Raw genomic sequence first — 26,415 nt, forward strand, 5'->3', positions numbered from 1 at the left:
AACCCTAACCCCTAAACCCCTAACCCCTAACCCCTAACCCTAACCCCTAACCCCTAACCCCTAACCCCTAACCCCTAACCCCTAACCCCTAACCCCTAACCCCTAACCCCTAAGTCTTACTAATATACTCGCGTTATTTTAATAGTTTATCTTCTATATTCTATAAGAATACCTCGATAAGTTCGTAATTATATATCTTAATAATATCCTCGTATTCTCTAAAACTAAGAAAGAATATATTAAGTATAATAGGAAAGTACTATAATAACTTAGGAAAGTAAAGATAACGCTTAAACTTAAGTAATACGAGTTTTATATCTAATAGATAAGTTTCCTCGGATATACTATTAGCCCTAATAGACTAGGGATAGAATAAGATAAAGTTAAGAGTATACTTAAATAGCTAATACTAATATATATTAAGGATATATAGAGTTTCCTTAGACTTATAAATTACTATCGAAAATTAATACTATAGTACTTAAAGTATATAATAGGACTATACTAATTTACTAAAAAGGGGATACTATTCTAGTAGGACGAAGAAGTTGAAAAATTATTTACTATACTTAAGGGAATATATAATAAAAAGGTAGAAGAAGTAATCCTAGCTATATTTAACTACGATATACTAATTATTATAGAAACTAACGTATCTAATTTCGCGCTTAGAGTATAGCTTATATAACTAGGATAAGATAGTAAGCTTAGACCTATCGCTTTCTAGTCTTATAAGATAATACCCGCGGAAATTAACTACGATATATATAATAAGGAACTACTAGCTATAGTATTAGTATTTTAGACGTAGAGAGCCTACTTAGAAGAGGCTAAGTATATAGTAATCGTTCGGATAGATTACTATAATCTTACGTACTTTACGACTACGAAGAAACTTATAAGGCGATAAGCTAGATAGGCAGAGACTTTAGCCTAATATAATTTTAAGATTATATACTATAAAGGAACCGAAAATATAGTCGCGGACGCGCTTAGTTAATAACCTAACTATAAACTAGTTATTAAGGAGGTAGTACTAGTAAGCTTAGTAAAAGATAACGAAGGAAATATCGTCTATAATTACTAGACGCTCGTAGCGACTAGCGAGGTCTAGAATAACGAATAGATTGAAAGGATTCGAGACGGTATACAGACCGACGAATTACTATAAAAGATTCTAGGTAATAATATAGCCCTAATAAATAATAGCTTAGTCTATATTTATAGACTAGTATATATTCCTAGAAACCTCTAAATATAGATTATATAGCTATATTACGATAAACTAATAAAGGGATACCCTAGTATTAAAAAAACTATCGAAAAGATTACGCGGAATTACTATATTCTAGTACTATATAGAAAAGTCCGGAAGTATATTTAGTAATATAACTTGTATTAACGAAATAAGACGTTACGATACGTACTATACAGAGAGATAGAATTAGCCGAAGTACTATAATAACTATAGGAATAGATTATAATAGACTTTATAATAAAGTTACCTATCTTAGAAGGAAATAATATAATAATAGTAGTCGTCGATCGACTAACTAAGTATATATATAATACCGATAACAGAAACTATCGATATACGATAGATAGCTAACCTACTACTTAAATATATATTTACTAACTATAGAATACCGAGTAAGATTATCTTAGATAGAGATAAACTATTTATATCGAATATATAGTAGTTATTAGCGGATTAACTCGGTATTAAGTATAGACTCTCTATCGCGTACTACCCGTAAACTAACGGATAAACCGAAAGAGTTAACTAAACTCTAGAATAATACCTATAATACTATATTAATTACTAATAGGATAATTAGGTAGGATTATTACTAATAGCGTAGTTAGCGTATAATAACGCTATATACACTACTACTAGAGAAATACTATTCTTCGCTAACTATAGGTTTAATCCTACTATTATTAGGAAAACTATCGGAAAATAGCTACTTATAGAATCGTTAAGACTACTAGCGACTAGGCTTAAGTAACTATATTTATAACTAATAAGGGATATCGAGTTTCTTAATCTATATATAAAAAACTACTACGATTAGTCGCGCTAGGAGGCGCTAGACTTTCGAAAGAGGGAGAAAGTTTATCTCTTATAACGTAATATTCGTACTATATAACCTAGCGTAAAGCTCGACTACCTTAAATTAGGACTATTTAAAATCGAAGCAAAAATAGGACTGCTTAATTACCGATTAAAGCTACCTAATAGTATATAATATATCTATACTATATTTTATATCTTATTATTAGAAAAAGTACCTAAGAACGCTAAAATCGCTACTAACGTAGAAATTAGAGGAGAAACTAAAGATAAATATAAGGTTGAAGAAATCCTAGATACTTATAAAATTAGCGGAAAGTCTTACTACTTAGTAAAGTAGAAAGGATACGATATCTTAGAAAATATATAGGAATCTATTAAGAACCTAAGGGGCTATTACTAGCTAGTTTAACGGTTTTACTAATAGGAGAGGGCGACCTAGTATTTATAACTAACTAAGAGGAATCTAGGTCGGCCTAAGAAAAGGAAGGATTATTTAATAACTAAGTTAGAGTAGGATCCTCTAATAACGCTATAAGAACTTAGCTATTAGCTATAGTAGATAAAGGAACCCTAGTTACGGTATAAGTACTCTCTATAGTATACTTATTTTATTTAGATTCGAGACGCTCTTATTCGAACCTCTCTTTTTTAAGGCGTTCGCGCTCTTTAACCTCGTAACACTCTAACTCTTCTAACTTAGTAACTTAGTAACTTTCTTAAAGTCTCGAGTAATAAAATCGCTAGTATATTTTTATAATAAATATTTCTACTTTCGGAGCTAAAGGAGCTTAGCTAGGATAGCCTCCTTCTTCTCCTTAATTTAATTTTAAGACTTAATTAAACGACGCTACTCCGTATTAGTAAATAAAGGAGATAGTATTATATACTTTATACTAATACTAGCGTATATATAGTTACTATAGCGATTAGAATAATCGGCGCGAATATATACTTATTTTAAGCGAATATAATATTTATAAGGAATTATAGATTAAAAACCTTTATCTTTAATACGACGAGTTAAAGTATTCTTACGAATAGAAGCCTTAGAAGATATAGTTAGCAGAATAGGCTATAAGAAAAGAAATAGGGAGAAAATAGAAAAATAGTAAATAAATCTAAGAGGATACTATTATTTAAATCCTTTAAGAATAAAGGATAGGGAAGAAAGAGATAATATTACAGATCTTAAAGAAGCGCGAGGGCTATAGTTATTTAAGTAATAACTAAGGACTAATTATTCTACGGATACTAGGGAATAGCGTTATTATATACGTTTTAGTATATTTAGGCGTACCCTAAGAGACCTAAGGAGGAGATATCTAGGGTAGGTACTAGAAGTAGCCTATAGCTAACTAATATAAACGATATCCTCCTACTCTATAAGACGGTTAGCGCGACGTAGGAAACGGCCGCTATTTTACTAGTACCGGAATTATACCCTAAGTACGAGTAAATAGTAACTTATTACGTGACTATATCCTATTAGTAATAGGATAGACTTATCGGTGATAAGTCCTAGCGTATTAGTAATAAGTCTCGACTTATTAGTGATAGGAAGGACTAGATATATAAGGACACTCTTTTTAGTATTATATATTTAGTTCTTCGCGATTAATTATATATTATTACTTGGTTCTACCTTAAAGCACTTTATACTCTACGGTTTATCTCTAAGATAATTCTAACCTATAGGTAGGGGATTTACTTAGTAGTAATACTTAGTAATTAACCTACTTAGCGCGCACCTCTAGTACGTCTTGTAAGACACTTAACAGGATCTAACCCGTAGTAAGGCTTTGCGAAGCAATAGTACGATTAAGAGACTAGGTCTTAGGATTAGAAGTTAAAATAGTAGGTAAGTATCGGCCTAGGACGTTCTAACTTATAGTAACTAGTCGGCACCGCGTAATATATAGGAATATATTATCTTCCTATAGAGAAATCTTTACGCTCGCTATAATCCTCGATCTATAGAAGAAACTTCGCTTTTTTAAAGGAAGAGATTAGAAGATAAGGCCTAGTAAAGAAAAATGGATAGATATCTATTATAGGATTCTTATTAAAGTATTTAATAAGTACTAGTAGGATTTATAATATAATATTACTAATAAGCCTATCTTATAGATAGAGTACTATAATAACCTAGATTTATTACTAATAGACTTAGATTTTAGGAGCGCTTCTATAAAAATGAGATCCCGGAAGGGTGGTCACGTGAGTCATGACTCACGTGAGTACCCCCGTTCGGCCCCGTATAGCCCCGTGACTGTCCTTACAGACCCGATATTTAAGAGATACTATAGATATACTCCAAAAATCAACCTTTCTTTACTCTTCGAATCATATCTGGTAGTAAACCCTTAAAAGGAGGCGCCTTCTACGGCCCTCCCCGGAGGGGGGACCCCTTCCGAAAGGAAGCGCGAAGCCCTATATACTTCTCCCTTCCTCCCTGATCCTTACAAAAACAAGTACTCGTGGAGAAGGAAGGTAACCCTTATCTAAAGGACTCACGAACGAAGATAATAAGGGACCGGCTTAGGGGGGACCTCGTGAACCCTCGAAAAACGGTCCTGGGGGAGGAGGGCGTTTACCCCTGATATAGCCCTTACGGCCCCGCCTCTCCTCCTACGTTACCGATCCGCTATAATACCCGAGGACCTCGGTTACTAGCAGACTCTTACTACCTTCTTAGAAGAGCCCGGACACCCCTATACGGCTCCTTACGGACCCTTATACCTAGGAATAAACTATAAGAAAGGGGAAACCCCTATAGATATAAGAGGCTACTATTCACGATACTCCCTATATTCTCCTTAATCCTTCCTATTTCTAATAGACACTACTTCGACTCACGGACCTGCCTCCGCAGACCCTCTCCCGCGAGAGGAACGCCTAAATACTCCTGAAACTGACTAGGCCCTCTCCTTCTTATCTCCGATCGTGGCTAAAGCCTACCGAACGTAGCTTCGAAACTATATCCCGGACGACTACGCTAAGGCCGTACAGGATATTAAGACTACCGCCTTTAGTGTCTACCTATAATAGAACGGTACCTAGGCGTAGTCGAATACCTCCTCTTCCTCCCGGGCGGCGCCCGCTACTACCCCGGAGGAGACCGACTAAACTAGCTCTTCTCCGTCTCCGGTAGTTAGCTTAAATCTCCTAGAGATCCGTAAGGTCTTAATAAAAAAGGTGCCTAGTATCCGTCCCTACTCGGGAACGATCGCCTAAGACGCTACTCGCGTGCACCTGCGCAATTACGAAAGGTTCTTCTATAAGGTCTCGTACCTCGTAGGCGCAGGAATTCCGGATACCGACAAAATTATCTACGCCTAAGGGTCCCTAACCGGGCGAGCTAAGAAGGCATAGAATACCTATCGCTAACAGATCGTTAACTAGTACGCGGAACCGATTAAGACCTAGGAAGGTTATCGCGCCTGGATCCTTCGGGAATTTTCCGAATACCTTAGCCCTGAAAAGCGCTAGGATCGCTTCGCTAATATATGTCAAGGATCCTTACTTTCGCTAAATACGCTATAAATCTGTAGTAAGTAGCTATTAATACTAAGGTGCCCCTTCTAGAAGAAGTTGTTATCTAATACCTCCGAAAGGGTGCGAAAGCTACCCTCTAGAAGAAGTAGGCTAAGGATCGCGAATACCCGACTACTCTCCGAGCCGTGATCGACCGCTTTATCTAGTATAAGAGGGGAGAAATGATCTCCGGTTAGATCGGAAACTACTCCCCCTCTAAGGCCAGAGACGCTAATAGCGATTTCCGGATGAACGCTATAGCCGGCGGTCGCGATAGCTCGAGCACGGCCCCGCGAGGGAAGGTACGTAGACGGGCCCCTATAAAATGCTATATATAGGAAGCTAGGTTATATCAAGAGAGACTGCCCTAAGGGAGTCCCTTTATAGCAAAAAAATATAAGCGGCTAGACGAATTAGAGGCCTTCGCTAGCCGGCTCCGAGCCGCCTCTTGCGTGCCCCTGCTTCTAGGACCTAACCCCCTCGAACCTAACGCACACGAAGCCTCCCTGCTCGCTATCTAAGCGGGTCTCCTACTCTATTAGGCCCGAGTTAGCCCTCGGGAAGTACTAATACGCGCCCTCTTAGACTCCGGTTCCTCCTATACGTTTATCTCCTCTCGAGCTATAACATCACTAAGAGGATCCGTTCGCCTAAAGAAGCCTCCGGACGCCCTCTAGGTAAGGCTACCCGATAGGCGGTCCCTACACACAGAAGGACGCGCTCGCGTCCTGCTAAAAATAGGGATATAGACTGGAAGCGTGAAGGCCTAGATCCTAGATATACCCGATCTTAAGATCGTCCTTAGTTAGGACTTTCTGAAGTAACAGAACCCGACTATTAATTAGGTTAGCTCTTGGCTAACATCCGTGATTACTGGCGAATATACCTTATCGAACCTTACGAGGCTCGACCTGATCACGAACTCGAAGAAGCGGGTATCTTCCTAATATCGTCTAAATAGATACGTAAGCAAATACGCAAGAAAGACGAGGGCACCCTTATAATCTCTATTAGGGCTCCTCGAGATAACTCCCCTCCTCTAGAGGCTCCTATCTCACACCTAGACCCCCGGATCCGGACCCTTATAGAGAAATATAGGAAGATTATCCGCGACGAACTCCCTAATATCTTGCCTCCGGAAAGGGAGATCTAGCATAATATTAATACTAGCGACGCGAAGCCCGTGAATATCTATACCTATTCTCTCTCTAAAGAGAAACTAGACGAATAGATACGCTAAGTCGATCTCCTCTTGAAGAAGGGACTAATCCGCCCTTTAGCTAGCCTCTAGGGTTTCTAGTCCTGTTCGCCCCTAAGTCTAATAGCAAGTAGAGGATATGTATCGATTACCGTGCCCTGAACAACCTAACTAAGAAGAACGGGTATCCGTTACCCCGGATCTAAGACCTTCTCGACTAAATCGGGAGCGTATAGGTCCTAACGAAGATCGACCTCGCGTCTAGATTCTAGCAAGTGCGCCTAACCGACCGCGTAGTGCCTAAAACTACCTTTAACACTATCTAGGGAAAATATAAGTGGCTTGCGATGCCCTTTGGTCTTTGTAACGCCCCCGCAACCTTCTAGACGGTTATAAATAAGGCCCTTTAGCCCTACCTTAGTAAGTTCGTGGTCGTGTACCTCGACGATATCCTTATCTTCTCGGATAGTATAGAAGAGTATTACGAGCACCTTAAAAAGGTACTCGAGATCCTCGAGAGGGAACGACTGATCGTCTAACTAGGGAAGTACGAGATTACAACTAACGAACTAGAATTCTGCGGATATATCGTCGGGAACGGGAGCGTACGGCTAATACTAGCTAAGATTGATATTATCCGCACGTGGCCACAACCTTAGAACGTGCACGAGCTACGATAGTTCCTCGGCCTCGCGATATACTATCGGCGGTTTATCTACGGGTTCGCGGAGATATACGTGCCCCTGCACGAACTCCTAAAAGAATCGGACGCTAAGCTCCGGAAGCTTAAGTTCCGCCCTATCCGGTAGAATATGGCTTATAAGGCTACCTTCCGAAAGCTAAAGAAGAAGTTATCGGAAGCCCCCGTTCTCTTATAACCGGATCTTACGTAGCTATTTACTATCGAGACCGATACTTCTAAATAGGCGATTAGCCTGGTCCTACTCTAGAAGGAACTAGAAGAGGCACTCTACCCTATGTATACGACGGGCGGAAGCTTATAGGCGCCGAGCTTAACTACCTGGTACACGAGAAGGAGTTGCTAGCTATTAAAGAGGCCCTGCGGCTTTGGAACAAATATATTAATAACGGAACCTAAACGGAAATCGTGACGGACCACGCTAGCCTATAGTACCTACAGACGACCGTTACCTATAGTAAGCGCCTCGCCCGCTAGGTTAGCGAATTTCAGGAGTATAATCTCAAGATCCGATACCGTCCGGGCACTAAAGCTGTCGTGCCCGACGCCTTAAGCCGACGACCGGATTTTATTAAAAGGTCACCTACTAATATTACACGAGATCGACCTATATAGAAGGCCGCCCTAACGGCCGTAAACGTAACTATTCAAAAGGTAGCCGAGGATAAATAGTTAGCCGCGACCGTTAACTTCTTAGATACGGGAGTGCTTCCTAATAATAAGCTCCTGTCTAAGGTAGTAACTCGATACTCGGATTACCTCTCTATATAAGACCGGGAAGACGCTAACGACCGCTAACTAACCTTTACGTATAAAGATAGCCTAAAAGTACCCTACCTAGAACCGGTGTTCAGGGGTGATCTAGTTAATAAGATACACTTATAATACGGATATCTAGGATAGCCGGGCCTAAACGGTGTCCTGAGACCGAGAGCTTAGTAGCCCTAGATAAGAGCGGATATAGAGACCGCGGCACGTGAGTGCCCTTAGTGCTAGGTTTCTTAGGGATCAAAGAAGGCCCTAGAACGGGAAACGGCCTACTACCTAGTAACTAAAGGGATTAGGCCTTTCTAGAGATAGGGGATCGACCTTATCGGACGACTACCGACAATACCGAACGGCAATAGATAGATTATTATAGCAATCGACTACGCGACCGGATGGCCGATAGCTAAGACCGTCCCGGAAGCTACGGAAGAAGCGCTTAGGACCTTCCTCTACGAGGAAATCTTTATAAATTACAGAGCGCTACTCGAGATCCTCTCGATAATAGTTCAAACCTCCTTTCGGGTACGGTAGCTACTACCTAAACCTGCTAAAAACTCGGTACCGGCTAACTACCCCCTACTACCCCGTACGAATAGGAAAGTGGAAAATCTTAACGATCTACTTAGCCGTATATTAATAAAGTACCTTATAGGAAAGCTAACGAAGGCGTAGGACCTATATCTAGCGTAGGCGACCCTAGCTATACGGGTCCGGGAATACGCGGTAACTGGGTATAGCCTATTCTTTCTGGTTTACGGGGTCTACCCCCGCTTACTAGGTAACGACCTAACAAAAGAATCCTTAGCATTCGCAGGACGGACTAAAGAGCTCTAGGACGTAAGACGCCCGTACTAAAGCGAATAAACTGCTACTATCCCGAGCGATCCGGACTAACAGGATTAGGGATAGCTAGGTAACAAAGACAAGCTTCGAAAAGGGAGATTAGGTCCTCGTTCGGAACGAATTAGTACAGAAATTCGAGCAAGTAGTTTAGACCTTTCAAAGTCCTTACGGCACACCTACTTAGTATATATACTAGAAGAACCGAACGGACGGGTCCTAAAGAACCTAATTAATAGTTCGCGGCTAGTTAGAGCTAACGTAAAGGACCCGGGAGCCCTATAGATATCATAGGCGGCACAAGCAGTACTCCGGAGACAGGGGATCCGACTAAGATAACCCCGAGAGCTGCTAAAAATCATCGAACAGGATAATACTCCCCCTACGTATAGGGACTTATCTACCTTTACGAAGGAAGAATAGAATCAATTCCTAACGGACCGGGCTAATAGTGCACGCCCGAGCAAAGTAGGAGAGGAGAACGTTATAACAGAAGCCCTCGATCGGAGCCGCAAACGCATCGACAGGGAAAACAGAAAGACCAAGAAACGCGCGACAGACTAGGAGGAGCTCTAAGCACCTATATCTAGGGACGAGCTCTAGGACACGGACTCGTTAGGATCTAGTAGACTACTACAGGAGACGTTCGGAATAGCCGGGACGCCGACAAGACGAACGGGATTTATTTAACGGACCTCTCGCTATCGTAGTCCCTACGAGGTACTAATACTAATACAAAGTATATCGAATTTAACTACCTATACTAACGCCGAAAGCACACGAAAAGGAGATTACTTCCCTAAACGCTTCTTAATAGAGACGAACGGGTTATCGTCGCTATTACTATTATTATCGTTATATCGTATCGTATCCTCGAGCTCAATCTGCCTATTCTCGACTAGATACGCCTCTAGGATCTCGAGATCGCTCTCTAAAGCCGCGATATCTCCGGAATCGCCTTATAGGCCTCTAACACGACCGTAAAGTCGTTCTTATTATAAACCTAAGGATCCTTTAGGGGACTAGATAGCCACGAATTCTTAAAGAAGGTGCCGTTATCCTTAGCCTTACCCTTGCCCTTGTCCTTCCCCTTCTTAGGCTTATTATCCTAGCCCTTCTTCTTTTTAGAGCTACCCTCGCCGCTATCGTTATTACGGGCCCGCTTCTTGCCCTTTAGATCGCGCTACTAAAGATTAGCTAAGGAGATCGGGAATAAACGAAGGGGAATATACCTTTTTATCCTTAACTAGTACGTAGGAGGGATATATCTTATTATAATATTCCTATACCTAAGGGTCGAGGAGCTTATCCCTCCGCAAGGAGCACTAGACGCGTTGCTGTTAAATTAGCAATTTCTATAGCCTCCGGCCCCTAACAGACCCTCTCGCTTAGTCCCGAAAACGCGACAGGAATCGAACGGACTATTTAGGTTGCTATATAACTAGTATTCCTTACCGTTAGGAGCCTGTTACCGACCTATTAGGTGAAGGCTACCCGAACCTTCGTAAGGGTACCGTAATCCTTCGGGTTATCGTTCCTCTAGTCTACGTCTCGGACTCGTAAGCTATTCGTCCAGAAGTCCTTCGTATAGTTAGTCTTAAACTAACTCCCTAGAGGATTACTACGGGTATCTAAGCCCGTCTATAGCCCGTTAGTCTGCGCGGTATTCGGATCGAAGTCCTTCTTGCGCGTATACGCGAAAATCTAGGCCGGAGTGTACTTTACCGCGACGGCCCTCTTCCTTGTTACCGGAGCTATCCGCGACTAAGCGGTCTAGACCTAACGCTCGATAGAGCTACAAGGGAAGGCTCAGGAGAAGACGACGGAACAGGAGCACGAGACTCTGAAAACTCCGATCGCTTATAAGCTAGTCCTTAGATTACTAAGGGCTCGATAGAGCGTCGGTACAGGAAGTTTAAGGACGAGAGGAGACAAAGTAGCAGGAGCGAACTTAGTAGGAGGATTAACTACTAGCTCAGAAAGAGGATAAGGAGGAACTAAAGACCTATTAGCTACTTAAAGGTCTAGTTCGGACTCGGAGTGAGCTACCCGGCCAGGAAAAAGTCTTAGAATATACGGGACAACCTGGATAGTGTCAGAAGGGATAAGGAAGAAAGATGAAGAGAAGAAGAAGCGATCGAGGGGATTCACCTGTACTTATAGCGGGGGATCCTTTGTTCCCCCGGACTGCCCTGATAGGAGCTTTTGGCGACCATTAGCCGCACACGGTGGTTGTGAGTGGCCGAAAATGATATTGCACCTTTTCCTTTGTTAAACCCCTACTATTTTGACTTTACCGTGTATATATAAACGCACCAAGGCGGGGAACCTGCGGATATGACCGAACGGAGTAGCAGTGAGCTTAGGCTGTGTTACCCTGAAGCTCGGGGCGAGTTCAGTCTAAGTAGGGGAGGATGAGATCCCGGAAGGGTGGTCACGTGAGTCATGACTCACGTGAGTACCCCCGTTCGGCCCCGTATAGCCCCGTGACTATCCTTACAGACCCGATATTTAAGAGATACTATAGATATACTCCAAAAATCAACCTTTCTTTACTCTTCGAATCACAAAAAAGGATATAGATAAGCTTTAGGCCTATCTTAAGAGTCTACTTTATATTCTATATATATTCCCTTCTCCTCTTAATTCTATAAAATAAGCTAATATATAATAGAGAAAAACTCTATACTAAACTAGCTACTATAATAGTAGAAAGAGCGCGAATATATTTATCTAACCCTCTTAAAAATAGCCTATAATATTCTTATAATTCTAGTAACTAGTACTAGCGTTAAGAGGCTTTTTAACTTAGCTTGCGATATCTACTACTATTATTAGGGCTTACTAAAGCGAATAATAATTAGTATATTAATAATCTATCGCTTATTAAAGTATCCTAAGAGAGATAAGAGTAATAGCGATATAGATCTATATACCGAAGATAATAAGGATATAGTTAACTAGGCCGAGTAGGATCTATAAGCTAAGAAGCACGAGGCTTATTTAATAAAGAATAGTTTCGGTAATATTAATAAGAATAATAAGGATAAAATAAGGATCGTAGTCGAAGTAGTAGATAAGAGAGCAAAGCGCGGACTCTATATAGATAAGATAATTTCTAATAAGAAAGGAATAGATATTAATAGAGATAATAAACGTAATAATAGGGTTTATATTAGAATAGAGACGAAGAGTACTTAGCCTCGAATTTTAGGAAGACCTTAAAAGCGCGCAAGGATTCCGAATAACTTTATTAAATACTAGAATTAGGGAATATAATATATTTTATTACTTTTATATATTATAAAAAACCTAAGCTTTTATAGAAAAAATCTTTACTACAGAATTTAATAATTTATAAAGACTATATTAAGACTCGCGAGTCCTTAGCTCGACTCGCGAGTTAAGGACTCGCGAGTTCGAGCCAGAAGCGCGAGCCGGCTCGCGCGTCGAGTCTAAAAAGCCAGCTCGCCGCGAGTAATTACAAGGCCTACTATATATATATATAAACGCACTAAGGCGGGAACCTAGGGATATAACCGAACGGAGTAGCAGTAAGCTTAGGCTGTGTTACCCTAAAGCTCGGGGCGAGTTCAGTCTAAGTAGGGGAGGATAAGATCCCGGAAGGGTAGTCACGTGAGTCATGGCTCACGTGAGTACCCCCGTTCGGCCCTATACAGTCCCGCGACTATCCTTACAGACCCGATATTTAAGAGACACTGTAGATATACTTTAAAAATCAACCTTTCTTTACTCTTCGAATCACACTTGGAGCAGATACAAAGCAACTGATTGTAATGGTGATAACGTATAGACTATCATAGTTTTTTTAATTTCCTACCTAGGTGTTTGGTCGTACATTTGCAGTCAAGCCTAGTCAGGAAGCAGATAACTTCTTGTAGTATGTTTATTCTATACAAGATGTATACAAGCCTGGTGTGGATGGCCCTGACATGTAGTAGGCCCTCATTGCCGTCCCAGATGCTCGCGACAGAACCTCCTACTTTCCTCGATCACATCATATCCATTGACCCACATTCTACCACCTGGCTCTAACGTGCTCTTACAAGTTGGATCTGGCGTGGGTCTCTCCCGGATCATCTTCTCTCTAACCTTCTCAAGTCCAAGCTCAGCCCACTGTTCCCGCTGCTTATCGCGAATAACGTTCCATTTCACATCTCGTGCAATCTGAGATTCTCCATCCGGAAGCGTCATGTCACTGGCTGTGCCACGGCTGATGCTGCGTAGATTATCCACGCGAGCCTGTCTAAACTGGCTCCAAGCACCCATCACCTTGGACAGATCCTCTCTCGAATTCAGATGTCCCAGAAACTCCGCCAAACTCGCTGAATCCTCTATCGCCATTCCAGCCCCCTGTGCAGCATGAGGAAGAAGAGCATGCGCCGCATCGCCAACGAGCGCTACTCTCCCAGATATACTAACATAGCTGGGAATAGGAGGTACCTCGCCTAAGGTCCAGGAAACGCAGTCCTCTTGAACAAGAGAAGCCAGCGCTCGAACTTCCTGACACCACTCGGATACAAGCCCGCGCATCGTCTCAAGGTTGGCAGGGTGATTCCAAGACCCGACAGGCACCCCTTCACTCGGCCGCGGGACACCAACAACAAGATTATACAACTCCTTTGAGGCAACCGTATACCCCAATACAAACACGCCAGGCCCTACCCATAATTTCGCTTCTGGGGAGGCTATAAATGGTGCTGTAATAGGGTTAGAGAGCATTCGCGACCGTGGGATCACAGCACGGTAGTTATGTTCCCGATAAGCTATTGGGGACACATCCTTTGACGCCGGCAAGCATCGCCTGGCTCGAGACCAGATCCCATCTGCTGCGACCGTAAGATCGGACTCGAAGAGCTCTCCGTCTACCGTATAGATGGTACCGGTCTCATGGTCCACGGATTTAACGGACTCGGCAAATAAAACAGACACATTGGGCAGCTGTTTCACCCGGTCAAAGAGCGCTTTCTGCAGGTCTGGTCGGTAGATCTGCCATTGGGGCCAGCCGTAGAGCCATGTGCTAGGAGGGTTGTTCATGTTGAAGGACAGTTCTGCATTATCTTCCCAGCGACGAATAGACAAGTGAGAGGATTGAAAGGCGACTTTTTCCAGGGCCGGTGTAAGGCCCCATTTGTGTAGGATGCGAGTGCTGTTCGCGAAGAGCTGCAGTCCGGCGCCGAGCTCGCTAAGGGAGGCGTTTGTTTCTAGGACTGTAACCCGGTGATCGGGGTTTACGTCTGTGAGCGCTATTGCTGCTGAAAGACCGGCTATCCCACCACCGATGACTGTGATTTTCAACGGAACGCCTGGTTGATTGAAAGACATCTTAATATGCAAGTTCTCGGTATAATGATCTCACGTTCCAGGTGCTGCCGTTCTTGGTGGAGGGATGTAGGAAAAGTTTCGTAGCCGGGTGTTTGAAAGGTTCCCCTAATGAGCATCGAATATCACCGCTAAGTATATAGAGCTTTTGCCTTCCAAATAGAGAATATTGCAAGCTTTCTGACGTGTATAACAAACCGCGAGTGGGGGTTCGCAAGCACATGGCATTTGGGCGACCACGGTCTCCGCCTTTGTTTCTTACACTGAATTATTATGGGTCTGTAACGAACAGGACAAAGTATCGGAATCGGTTACTCCCCGAGGCCGTATAATGTCAGTTGCACAAGAGGCTGGGGTGGGTCTGGCGGGCTCAGTTGAATCTTGCTTCCAACTTGTCCCTTCCTAATTGCAAAGTCTGCGGGCGCTAGTGCACTGTAATGGAGATACAGAAAAGGCAGTCATCCATAATCAAGTCAAACTATTGAATCTACTGCAGGTGCTTTGTTATGTATCTTCTGCATACAAGTGGAGCCGTGAGATTTGCAGATCTATGGGTCAATCCATTAAATCGTTTTAGGCGAACTCATAATACGTAATGCTTAAAACATTACCAATATAATTTGGGTGGCTGGCTGAGCTTCAGCCAAACCCTACACTTAGAGAATAGGCCGTCTATAATACTACCGCGTTGACTCGACATTTGATGAATATACCTAGTGAAGAGGGAGGAATGCACGGTGGCAGCCAGTGAAACTGGCGTATCGACGGAAACAGGACAAACCAACGACCAAACAGAACTATGAAAGCGGCGGTGACGATCGTAGCGACGTGTTGATGGCAGATATCGATGCGACGCTCATACCAAACAAGGGGTTCAATAGTCATTCATCTGCCGGGTATATCCCGGATCTAGGTCAAGTGCTATGGACGTGATGAATCTCATGCTTGTGTCAGGCTATATTAGTCGGGCACCAAGGCAGAGGTTCCTCTTCAGGAATCGCGATGTTGAATAGCAATCAGCCACTACACTGGGTAGGCAGTAAGGGAGCGCTGGCAGACACTGGATGGCATCATCAATCTGTTTGGGCGATACCTCGGTATGTATTTCGTTTCTTGGGATTCATCGGCGCTGGGACAGAGTTTTCACGTCGATTAGAATGAAGTGTCCGAATCGCCAAGAGTTTGTGACGAGATAGCTTCGATCGGCATTTACGATCGGCGCGATGCATGGGGAAATTGAGATAAAGATCAAGAACACGTTCTCCACATGTACTCGTGCAAGGACCATCCTCTGACCGCTTCTTGCGCTACTGGACCGTGCAGATGGAGTTTGTGATACATCCATCGCATGCAAGGACCTGCGTACCTCCGTCCGTCCCATCCAGTTCCCAGGCGCCTGCTGCGTCGATATGCGAGGTTCCCACTCCACAAATTTGACTTGTCCAGTATCATCAGTCTCACTCTATATCTGGACCTCCGAGTCACAGGTGGGGTGGTAATGGTCTCTATTCTCCACCTCAGCTAGCCATAATCCGCTGGTGTGTACCCTCATCCATCTACTCTCTCAGGCCACAGATTTGCAAACTCTACATCTCCACTTGTATGCAGGAGATACATCACAGAACGCGTGTATGCGATGTAAGTCCTCCGTAGTCCAACTTAGAATTGATGATTGTCTTTTCTGTTCATACTCTAGCACCCGCAGACTTTGCAAGATGTGGGGCAGAGGGGGGGAAAGTCAATACCGATGCGCCAGATGAGACGTAACGAGTGCACTATACATCGCGTATTTTCAAGGATTGACTTTCCTTCCGGACCCAGAGCCCACGCTTCCAATTCGGCAATTTTTTCGACTGGCACTCTAATATCCAAAGCGACTTTTGGGCAAAGGGAGCTTTTAATCATATCCAACTACCAGAACAGTAATAGCTGCTGCGCTCTCATAAATTCGTGATTCGGAACGGAAGTATCATAGTCCGTTTACCGAGTCTGACAGATCAAACAACTCTGCCAAACTAGACTTGCCCTCTACTCGCTTAAGAATAACGAGAATTGTGCAATCTTCCTAGGTCACCATACCTGTACTCAGCATGACAAGGCAGGAACCTGACAATATTGCCAGCCTGGCTACGAAGGCCATGGCATCCATTGACGCATACCAAGCAGACAAGTCTGAGCAGGCCCGACAGGAAGCCCTTGCAAATGCTGTCAGATTAGTGAGAGCTCTCGATACCCCTGCAGATACGATTTACAAGCTATTCGCCTCGGTATGAACCAACCTTCAGTACTTTATCTGCCTGCCGCTGATGTTTGGAACCAAAAGCCTGCTGTTCTCATGGCCGTTAAGACCGCCAGTGACCTGAGTATCTTCACTCTTTTGTCTGAAGAGACATCTCCCGTCTCCTGGAGAGAGCTAGCCGCACCGAAAAACGCGGACATTCAACTTGTTGGTAGGTATCCAAATTGACTTGGCGCTGCTTGCACATGTTGACCGCTTTGGTAGAACGTCTTATGCGTGTTCTTGTTTGCAACGGTTTCGCGAGTGAACTAGACCCTGGCCAATATGCGCCTACCGAACTGTCAAGGAAGATGACAGAGAGGAAAACGATCGGAACAATGGATTCACTGTGAGTACCCTTCGAAGTTGTTCAACCTCCGCAAATTCCCAACAATTCTGATTTAACACGATTAAGTTAGATTCATGGACTTCTTACCTATAATCCAGAAAACGCCAGAATTTTTCCAAAAGTCTGGCTACCAGAATCCTGGGGACCCCAATAATGGGCCACTTCAACATGCCCATAACACCACTGGTACATGCTGGGACTGGTTAGCCACAAACCCAGATGCACTAGGCCGTTTTAACACTTTCATGGAGGACGGCCGAGATGATACATCTCACTGGGCTGACTGGTTCCCCGTTCAAGAGCGGTTACTGAACGGATCGTCGGCCGATCGTCCGCTGCTTGTTGATATTGGCGGAGGTCGTGGTCATGACATCGAGGGATTCAATAAACGATTCCCGGTTGGGGCCGGGAAGCTCGTACTTGAAGACTTGCCTTCAGTAATTGAGGACATCCAAAAATTGGACAGCAACATCCAGAGAGTCAAACATAGCTTTTTCGAGCCTCAGCCAGTCAAAGGTTTGCGATGCTTCTATTCTATCCGGCAATTATCTAACAGATACTATAGGTGCTCGCGCATACTATTTCAAGCACATCATGCATGATTGGTCTGATGATAAATGCAGGACAATTTTAAAGCACACTGTCGCTGCCATGGAGAGGGGATTTTCAAAGATCTTGATTGAGGATTACATTATTCCTGACCAAAATGCCTGGCCAAAGGAAGCGTTGACTGATATGATTGTCATGGTATGGTGTCCAGGGATTGAACGGACTCGTCCGAGATGGACAGAGCTTTTGGAGTCAGTCGGACTGACAATCACGAAGTTCTGGCTACCTAGCGGGTACCATAAAGGCATCATTGAAGCCGAACTGCAGTAGATGTCCTTTCAATTCTGTAGAGTCGCGAGGCGTCTAGCATGTGACGGTCTGGGAATGTACTCCCGTATAGCTTCATGTACATAGCTCGGCATACAGCCTTCACAATACACCTCTAACCCAACTTTTCCACCTGTTTTTTGACATGCTAATTATGCCCTATGATGGCTAAATGATTCTAAACTGCCATATCTGGCGTGAGTTGGATTGTTGCCGAAGGGTGTCCATAGTCCGCTGTAACGGGCCAGGGCCCAATGCCCATCACGTGCGTACACGTGAACTTGCGTCTTATCTACGAGCTGCAGCTCGGCAGTGGCCTTCGGCCCCTGCTAAGGTAAGCGCTGAGAGCGCGAAGCAATAGGAGGAGCAGGGCAAGGGCAGGGAATTACGTGAGGAGGCGCGAACGTGACCGTAGAAGCACGTGAGGACAGGGTACTTGCACTATATAAAGCAGCAGGGATCTCCCATGGAGAAGCAGCACCAGGACACGCGAAAGTACGCGGAAGCACGTGAAGCAGGCACCACGTCCTCACGTGAGGAAGCAAGTCACATGGGGCGAGATAATTGATAAGGGAGGCTTATACTGCTGGAACAGAGTCATGTTTGTCTTTTCTTTAAGCTTTTGGTAAACAGTTCGAAGCCTAGCTGGGTTGAATGAAGTCTTGCTTTAGCCCTTCACATCAGCAACGAAGGAATCTGTACCAGAACCCTGGAGCCAAACACTATATGTCAGAGCTTCAACTTCTCTTCGCACCGGATAGTAACCATGAGCTTGCTGTGTTCAGTGAAGCCACTCATCCAGTCATTCGTAGCTATGTAAGTGGAGGGGGGATGAATTACTTGATAGACGTTGTTTGTTAGAGCTCGGCAAGGGCGCTAGTTCAACCAAGATGAATCTGAGTGTATAGACTACCGCAATTGATTTGTGAAAGGTCGCGGTTGTATATGGTAGACAAAGCGAGTCGACGTGATAATATGGACGGACGATGAAGCTATTGAATGAGAGAAGGCCTGTCACAGGAGGAATCAGTGATAGAACCTTCGAGTTCCGGACATATTATTAGTACTAGACTTCGCCATGACACCCGGGTCAACGAAGCGTCTCTTCCACTAACATTCAGGGTCGAGTGGAGGGCCTAGATTTTCCATTCGGGTTAGGGTCATGGAGAGGTCTAACATTACTACTCAGTAAGCAGCGGTAACAATGACATAGATAAGCCCCAAAAAATCTGGCTAACCGGCTTTAACTAATATCATGCCAATTTTTGATGGAATATTAGCTGAAAACGGCATATGGAGCGAACCAGTTCCAAAAAGTATTTTTGAGATTTTTGACTCAGCAATTGAAACCGAAATAAATAGCAATGACATGAAAGCCATCGAGAGAGTGCTAGCAAGTTGAAGCGGTACATGACCATTTCCCATTATAAAACTTCCCCCCATAGCTCGATCTCTTCTTTTCGTCGCCGGACACGGGCCTTCAGGCCCGGATGAGCCACGTGAGTCTGCCCACGTTGAAACCATGCGCCTTCGTCAGGAATAGTGACCGAAACGTCATACTTCATCAGGACATGACAGAGCAGTATTTTTTGCATATACGATGCAAAAAACCTCCCAGGGCATGCTTGGGATCCGTGGCCGAAGCTGAAATGGTCTGGCGACGTTGAGGTAAAATTGTATAATGCCCGGTTGTCCTCCTTCCGGCGTAACTTTAAGAATCGGTAACCATCGAATTGGTCACCATTAGGCCAAATCGATGCATCAATTATATGGCAAGCGGAGACAAAAAGGGAAGTCCCTTTGGGTATGATGAGTCCATCGGGTAACACGACGTCCTCCAAAGCCATTCGTTGCATCATAACTGATATCAAAAGTTAAGGAAGGTCTTCTTGAGTCTAGGTGGACGAGACTTACGAACGGACTCAGGATGCATGCGTTGGGCCTCCTTCAAGACGCTATCCATGAGCACTAGATTTTGTAAGGTACTCTTGTTGAATCCCTCTTTCCCAACCACAGTCACAATCTCAGAACGGAGATCATTTACCAATTGATCGTTTGTAAACACTGAGTGAAGAACATGAGTGAACAGTTCACCTCCTCCGTCATAAGACACTAAACAGAGAGCAATTAACATGGACGCAAGCTCATCTGATCGACCTTCCATCTTTTGATACAAGAAACTTGGCGGATCTTTAGCATCCATGTCCAATGGTTGCTTATCTAGCTTTTCCTTCAAAGGCTCCAAGAGGGTGTTAATGCGCTTGAAAAGGAACTGAAGTTTCCGACAACTTGGAAGGAAAGGTGCGACCCAGCGCTTTGCCCATTTTGGGAAAGCTCGCAGCTCATATCCCGCCAAGGCTGACAGTTCGACGTACTCCGAGCTCACATTTATCCACTCCGGATTTCGATAATAGTCTTTGTCGTTGATGAATGTCCTAGACATTATGTGTCCAAACATCTTCCAGACAGAGTCTTTCAACAGAACGTCGTGGAATTCTGATGTAATTCTTAGCTTCAATCTCAAAATAGAGTCAACGTCATGGGTCGTGGAGTAGTACCAGGGTTATCTGTCCAGACCTGATCAAGTGCATAGTCAGATTCTTCATTAAGCGGCTCAATAAACGTCCCTTTTTCAAAGTCAGATCCATTCGTCTTGCCTTGAAATTCTACGTATGACAGGTAAAGGGTGGGTGAGAGAGGAAAAGGCTAACCTAAATTGCGATTAAGCGAATGCTTTGTAACAGCATGTATGATCTTTTTGCTGCTTGTCATTGATTTCATTGGCTGAAAGCCATCCACGCCATTTACAAGTTTCTATTTCCGTGTTAGCTTTTAGTTTCGCCATAGTGAGGTTTTTCTTACATCCGCGAGCGCTGTGATGAAATCCAGGCGGTTTTCATTGCGGAGCATATCGACATATTTGCCAGAGAGGATTAAGCGATACCTGGAATCGGTATAGAGATAGAACGCATCTCCGTACTGCTCGAGAGTAAGCCAAGAAAAAGGGATCAATAGACCAGACCTGGAAGACGACTGACCTTCTCAAAGCAGGACCTGACTAGTCCAAGGCAATCATCCCGGAATCGTTCTCTAGCTTTACCATTCCCTATCTCATACCATCTTCGGCCAATGACTGGCAACCCAGACGGATTATTCAGCTCTGTGTGTTGCCACCAGTAGCATAAAACAAAGATAATGACTCCATAAAAGATATAGGGTGACCTGATTTCAAAATCCCGATACTTCGAAATTGCGTCTTCCAGATGAAAATACATTTCGAAATAAGCCCTAGCAAGGCTATCGATTGAGTGTATACCTTCGGAGCCAGCAGTGAAGTGGAATATCTCAGTAGAGGGAAAAAAGCTTTTGGCAGTGCGGCCCCCAATGTAACGAGATCTACTTGTACAAGGTAGAGGGACTTGATCGTCAGGGAAGAAGAGGGCGCCGCTGGTCAGGAGTGAATTCCAAGATTAATTATTGAGGGAACCTCGAGGAAGGCTATCTTATAGCTCCCCAGGATTTCGCACGGGGCCTGATAGTCCCTTCTGCTACATGCCTGAGTGATAGAACCTGAGAGGTTCGAAACCTTCGGAACGGTGGTGTAACCCGGGCTTGATCCTTCAGGTCCTAAACCCTGCGGGATCCGGGTGGTACATGTGAGAGGTCCGAAGCCCTTGGTGGGGGGGAAGGGTCCGAGTGCAGATGGGTGACTAAAGCTTCCTTGTTGGCCCGCGGTCACCTGATAATATCGGGTGCCTGGGGGTTGCGGGCCTGAGGCCTCCCGGGGACTGATCGGGGGGTTATCACAAAGGAATCCCCTTTACACGCAAACAGTTGGTTTCGAGAATGGCTATTGAGCCCGCCGACTAAATGACGTATAAGAGCACAAAAGCTAGTCTGGAAATGCATCTCGTATCAATCCTCAGAAGTAAGTGGGTTAATAAAGAGGTAAAATTCTCATAAGAACCAATATTCAGTTAAGTAAGGTGTACAATACAGCAGTTGAGGTCCAGGGCAGTAAGCAATGTTACTGCAATGTTACTGGTCACCTCAGGCCGCCCCTATACCGAGTACTCGTGCTGTCCCAGCATTTTGCAGTCTGCACGCGCTAGTACTGTAATAGAGATACACAGAATGCAATCGTGTATCCTTAAGTCAATACTACAGTTATTGCATCAAGTACGGGTGTTTTGTTATGTATCTTCTGCATACAAGTGGAGCTGTGGGGGTTGCAAATCTATAGCTCAAGGGCTAATGCACCTTAAACGGATCCACAGTTCAGGTGGCCATCCCACATGCGATGCGAAAAGGTCGCCCCTGAAAGAGGCCACGATTTGGAAACCTCGGTTGATCTATCACAATTTCTCGGGTAATCGGAGGGGTCAAGGAAAAAACCATCTATGCTTAAGTCATATTAATTGCATCGGGTATTTTACTTACAGGCGTTTTGTTACGTGTGTTCTGCATGAAAGTGGAGCCGTGGAGGTCGTAAATCTGTGGCCAGAGGGGTACTCTTTGCCTGGTCTTAATCTCTTAATCCTGAAATAACAAGTCCCATTCTATTTAATTGCACGTTTTCGCTGTCTCCCAGAAACGATTTGGAATCTGTCAGATCTTGCGTTCTTCAGATCAAGCCTCGCCTCATTTAACTTGATCCATTCCCTGACGTTTTTCTCCAATTGCATTCTTGTTTGACTTAGGTGGGACAACCCTCCTGGCAGATCACGTCAGGGAGGCTCTTCGGACTTGCGAAAATTGCCGACAAATTTTGTCGAAATCTTGATCATGGACGTTTCTGCACTTATCGAGTCGATCCAGTCGGCCACCACTTCTGGAAAACTCGAAACTTTGGACCCCAAACAACGAGCTCAACTTTATAAAGCTTGTGATCGATTGGGGAGCCAATGTGAATCTCCTGTAGATAAGACACTCAGGCTTCTTTATACTGTAACTTCTAGCCCCATTCCTGACATCGATTCCTCAGATATGGACTAGGCTAATGATTTTCAAGTGCCACCAAGCGATCGCAGTCCGTCTCGCTGTAGATTTGAAGCTCTTCGATAAAATCGCCAAGCGTGCCTCGGAAAACGAAGATGGCAAAGTGTATGTGAGCCAACTTGCCGAAGATGTCAAAGCAGATCCGAAACTAGTTGGTAAATAACTATGCTTTTCATCCACTCGAATTACTGATGTTAACGCGAAATAGGAAGGATCATGAGGGCACTTGTGCCATTGGATATTCTCAAGCAACATACATCCGATACATTCTCATCCACGAGATTCACTATGGCCTATATTTCGACGTCTTGGATGTCCGCAGCGGTGATATTCTTGTAAATACTATCCTCTCCAAGTATCAAGGGCCAGCATGCAACTAACATATCCAGCACTCATTTGTTTCTTTTTGTCTCCCAGCTGCCCGAATTTTTCAAGGAGAAAGGGTGGAAAATGCCAGATGATATTGATGACTCCCCATGGAGTTTTGCCGTCGGGTCCAAGTGTCGATACTTTGATTACATGGCATCGAAACCTTACTACCAAGACGCCTTCGACACCGTTATGGCCTCCCCCTACCGCCGCGATGAGAAAGATTGGCTAGATTTCTTCCCCGTTAAGGAGAAGCTGCAAGTGCAGAGCCCCTCCGAGGTTCTTCTAGTGGATGTCGGAGGTGGTCGGGGTAAAGATCTCCAGGCCTTCCGCGAGAAGTTCCCAGATTTACCGGGGAGGCTTATTCTTCAGGATTTAGCCCATGTCTTTGGGTCCTCAGATCTTCCCGGAGGGATCGAGACTCAAGTCCATGATTTCTTTGATGAACAGCCCGTAAAAGGCGCAAAGGCATACTACCTCCGAACTGTGCTCCACGACTGGCCAGACAAGCAGGCTGTGGAGATCCTATCGAGGCTTCGTGAAGCAATGGCTCCCGATTCTTTGGTACTGATTCATGAGAAGGCTATGCCGGAGACTAATATCCCGTGGATGGCTGCGATTGGTGATATGACGATGATGACCGCTTTCGCGTCGTCAGAACGAACCAAGAATGAGTGGGAGACACTATTGAACAAGGCTGGGTTGAAGATCACCGGATTTTGGAAGCCCGAGGGCTCGTCCGCAGAACAACAAGTTATCATAGAGGCTGCCGTCCCTTAATGTGAAGGATGTTCCGCAAATAGCGTATACTATTCTTGATTTCGGAGGCCTGAGCATATCCAAGTTTACTTTTTGTTTTTTATCAGCGGCAAGGCACATCATTATACCGGTAAGAAACCAAAATATGCCAGGCACTCGACTCTACAAATTGCTGGGCTTCCAGGGGCTGAGTCGGTCACTCTAAGTCCCATCCTTCGACATATTCATCCAATCATTCATTCTATCAATATCAACTGTACGGAAGCTGCTGTTCGGTGATGTGACTCTGGTCGCCAATTCGGCTGTGGCTGCTGAGCTTCGTCGGAAGTATAATGGCTAGGTAAAGGTGGTCTTGAGCCAAGACTGGACACCTACATCCAACGCCCAGACCTGGGGTGGTGATCCGTAGTATAGACGTACAAAACATCTGCTTCTTCCATAGAATACGTTTTCTTCGGAGCTACTTCATTGACTCCTCAAGATGCTCGAAAAGTGTATTATAAATCCTGAACACAAGATGTGCTGTTATATCCCGAGTCTTTGAGAGTGCTTGTGTGTATTTAAGGAATAGCTCCGTGAGATAAAGAAGATAGGCAATCTAACGCCATTCTTCCTTGTCTAATAATGTAAGGGTAAAGGCTATCTAGAGGAGAATGCCAGTTGATCACGTAGAGAGGCCGGTAACAAAAGGGTACCGTAATGGGAGCGGAATAGGAGTGAATCAAATTGTCATGTACTGATAACAAAAAACTGAATTTTGAGGGGATTCAGACAAGGACTCAAAGGAGGGGCCTTAAATGCTAAGTCCAGGTCTCGCGGCCTGATCGCGGCCCAACATTGTGCCTGAGCTATAGCCCACTGAGATTCCATGCCCAACGGCAGGGTGTTACGGACCTCAAAGAAGCGCGGGGGCCGCAGTTATTTGAGTGACGACTGAGGACCAATCATTCTGCGGACACTAGGGAATAGCGTTGTCACGTGCGTTTCGGTATACTTGGGCGTGCCCCGAGGGACCCGAGGAGGAGACATCCAGGGCAGGCACCAGAAGCAGCCTACAGCTAACCGACACAAACGATACCCTCCTACTCTATGAGACGGTTAGCGCGACGCAGGAAACGGCCGCTATTTTACTAGCACCGGAATTACACCCCAAGTACGAGTGACTAGTAACTTATCACGTAACTATATCCTATTAGTGATAGGATAGACTCATCGGTGATAAGTCCTGGCGCATCAGTGATAAGTCTCGACTCATCAGTGATAGGAAGGACTGGATATATAAGGACACTCTTTTTAGCATTATGTATTTAGTTCTTCGCGATCAATTGCACATTGTTACTTGGTTCTACCTTGAAGCACTTTGCACTCCACGGTTCATCTCTAAGACAAATCCAACCTACAGGTAGGGGATTCACTCAGTGGTAACACTTAGTGATTGACCTACTTAGCGCGCACCTCTGGCACGTCTTGCAAGACACTCAACAGGATCCAACCCGCAGTAAAGCTTTGCGAAGCAACGGTACGATTGAGAGACCAGGTCTTGGGATTGGAAGTTAGGATAGCAGGCAAGTATCGGCCCAGGACGTTCTAACTCACAGTGACCAGTCGGCACCGCGTAACACAGGGATTCTGTCATGGTCGGGGGAATCTCCTCGCCTGACCATTTAGTAAGGCAACCTCCATGATTTCCTTCACAAATAATATCTATTTGCAATTATATTCCTCGTAGAATAGTATAAAGGACGCCTGTAAGCGTTTCGCACGACGAAGTATAAGAAATATTGAATTCTGCTTAGACTTTATATCCTAAATCGGTAGAAGTTTCTCTGCGTTGGTTGCGATCTATAGTCTGTTGAACGCTTCCCGTCGATGAAGGCTTACACGAATAAAGGCTACGAGGTAGCGAACCCTATGTAAGGTATAGGAGATTTCCCGTGTCTGATACCGCGCAATTGCCTTCGCTAGTACTAATTGCCGGTAGATTTATTTCGTCTCTGTAGTATTATTCAATAGGACTGCTTTGATACGATTAAGCAGCTAATCCAAGCTAAGTTGAATAATATTGAGATCCCGGAAGGGTAGTCACGTAAGCCAAGGCTTACATGAGTACCCCCGTTTAGCCCTATATAGTTATGAGGACTACTAGTCTAGTCCTATAGAGGTTCAGATCAGAGTAAAGGTCCTAAGGTAACCCTAGGTATATGATTCAGGCTAATCGCTAAGGAACTAAGGTAGCTGCTTCTATAAGTAGTAGTTAGGGCCCGCGGGTACGGCGGGATATATGTTAGTGTCACGGCGTAAGTCATGCGTAGTGACCCAAGACGAT

The 26,415-nt window shown here is 44.3% G+C and overlaps 6 protein-coding genes across 6 annotated transcripts; 3 read left to right on the forward strand and 3 right to left on the reverse strand.

Annotated features, from left to right (window-relative positions):
- Positions 1 to 13,083: 13,083 nt before the first annotated feature.
- On the reverse strand, positions 13,084 to 14,463 carry POX_e06153 (uncharacterized protein; the record flags this gene model as incomplete). The annotated part of the gene is made up of 1 exon (XM_050114978.1): positions 13,084 to 14,463. One exon carries the CDS (start codon positions 14,461 to 14,463, stop codon positions 13,084 to 13,086), a length of 1,380 nt encoding a protein of 459 aa, XP_049967438.1.
- Positions 14,464 to 16,550: 2,087 nt separating this feature from the next.
- On the forward strand, positions 16,551 to 17,966 carry POX_e06154 (uncharacterized protein; the record flags this gene model as incomplete). The annotated part of the gene is made up of 5 exons (XM_050114979.1): positions 16,551 to 16,727; positions 16,784 to 16,910; positions 16,964 to 17,087; positions 17,158 to 17,603; positions 17,653 to 17,966. 5 exons carry the CDS (start codon positions 16,551 to 16,553, stop codon positions 17,964 to 17,966), a joined length of 1,188 nt encoding a protein of 395 aa, XP_049967439.1.
- A 763-nt stretch (positions 17,967 to 18,729) lies between these two features.
- On the forward strand, positions 18,730 to 18,871 carry POX_e06155 (uncharacterized protein; the record flags this gene model as incomplete). Its single annotated transcript, XM_050114980.1, has 2 exons — positions 18,730 to 18,779; positions 18,811 to 18,871. The coding sequence occupies 2 exons, from the start codon at positions 18,730 to 18,732 to the stop codon at positions 18,869 to 18,871; spliced, it is 111 nt and encodes a 36-aa protein (XP_049967440.1).
- A 516-nt stretch (positions 18,872 to 19,387) lies between these two features.
- On the reverse strand, positions 19,388 to 20,873 carry POX_e06156 (uncharacterized protein; the record flags this gene model as incomplete). Its single annotated transcript, XM_050114981.1, has 5 exons — positions 19,388 to 19,824; positions 19,878 to 20,459; positions 20,522 to 20,590; positions 20,675 to 20,777; positions 20,826 to 20,873. The coding sequence occupies 5 exons, from the start codon at positions 20,871 to 20,873 to the stop codon at positions 19,388 to 19,390; spliced, it is 1,239 nt and encodes a 412-aa protein (XP_049967441.1).
- A 98-nt stretch (positions 20,874 to 20,971) lies between these two features.
- Positions 20,972 to 21,238, reverse strand: POX_e06157 (uncharacterized protein; the record flags this gene model as incomplete). The annotated part of the gene is made up of 1 exon (XM_050114982.1): positions 20,972 to 21,238. The coding sequence occupies one exon, from the start codon at positions 21,236 to 21,238 to the stop codon at positions 20,972 to 20,974; it is 267 nt and encodes an 88-aa protein (XP_049967442.1).
- A 1,510-nt stretch (positions 21,239 to 22,748) lies between these two features.
- Positions 22,749 to 24,110, forward strand: POX_e06158 (uncharacterized protein; the record flags this gene model as incomplete). Its single annotated transcript, XM_050114983.1, has 4 exons — positions 22,749 to 22,910; positions 22,975 to 23,116; positions 23,170 to 23,296; positions 23,351 to 24,110. 4 exons carry the CDS (start codon positions 22,749 to 22,751, stop codon positions 24,108 to 24,110), a joined length of 1,191 nt encoding a protein of 396 aa, XP_049967443.1.
- Positions 24,111 to 26,415: the final 2,305 nt, after the last annotated feature.

Source organism: Penicillium oxalicum, chromosome V (genome assembly GCF_001723175.1).
Source record: "Penicillium oxalicum strain HP7-1 chromosome V, whole genome shotgun sequence".
Taxonomy (NCBI): domain Eukaryota; kingdom Fungi; phylum Ascomycota; class Eurotiomycetes; order Eurotiales; family Aspergillaceae; genus Penicillium; species Penicillium oxalicum.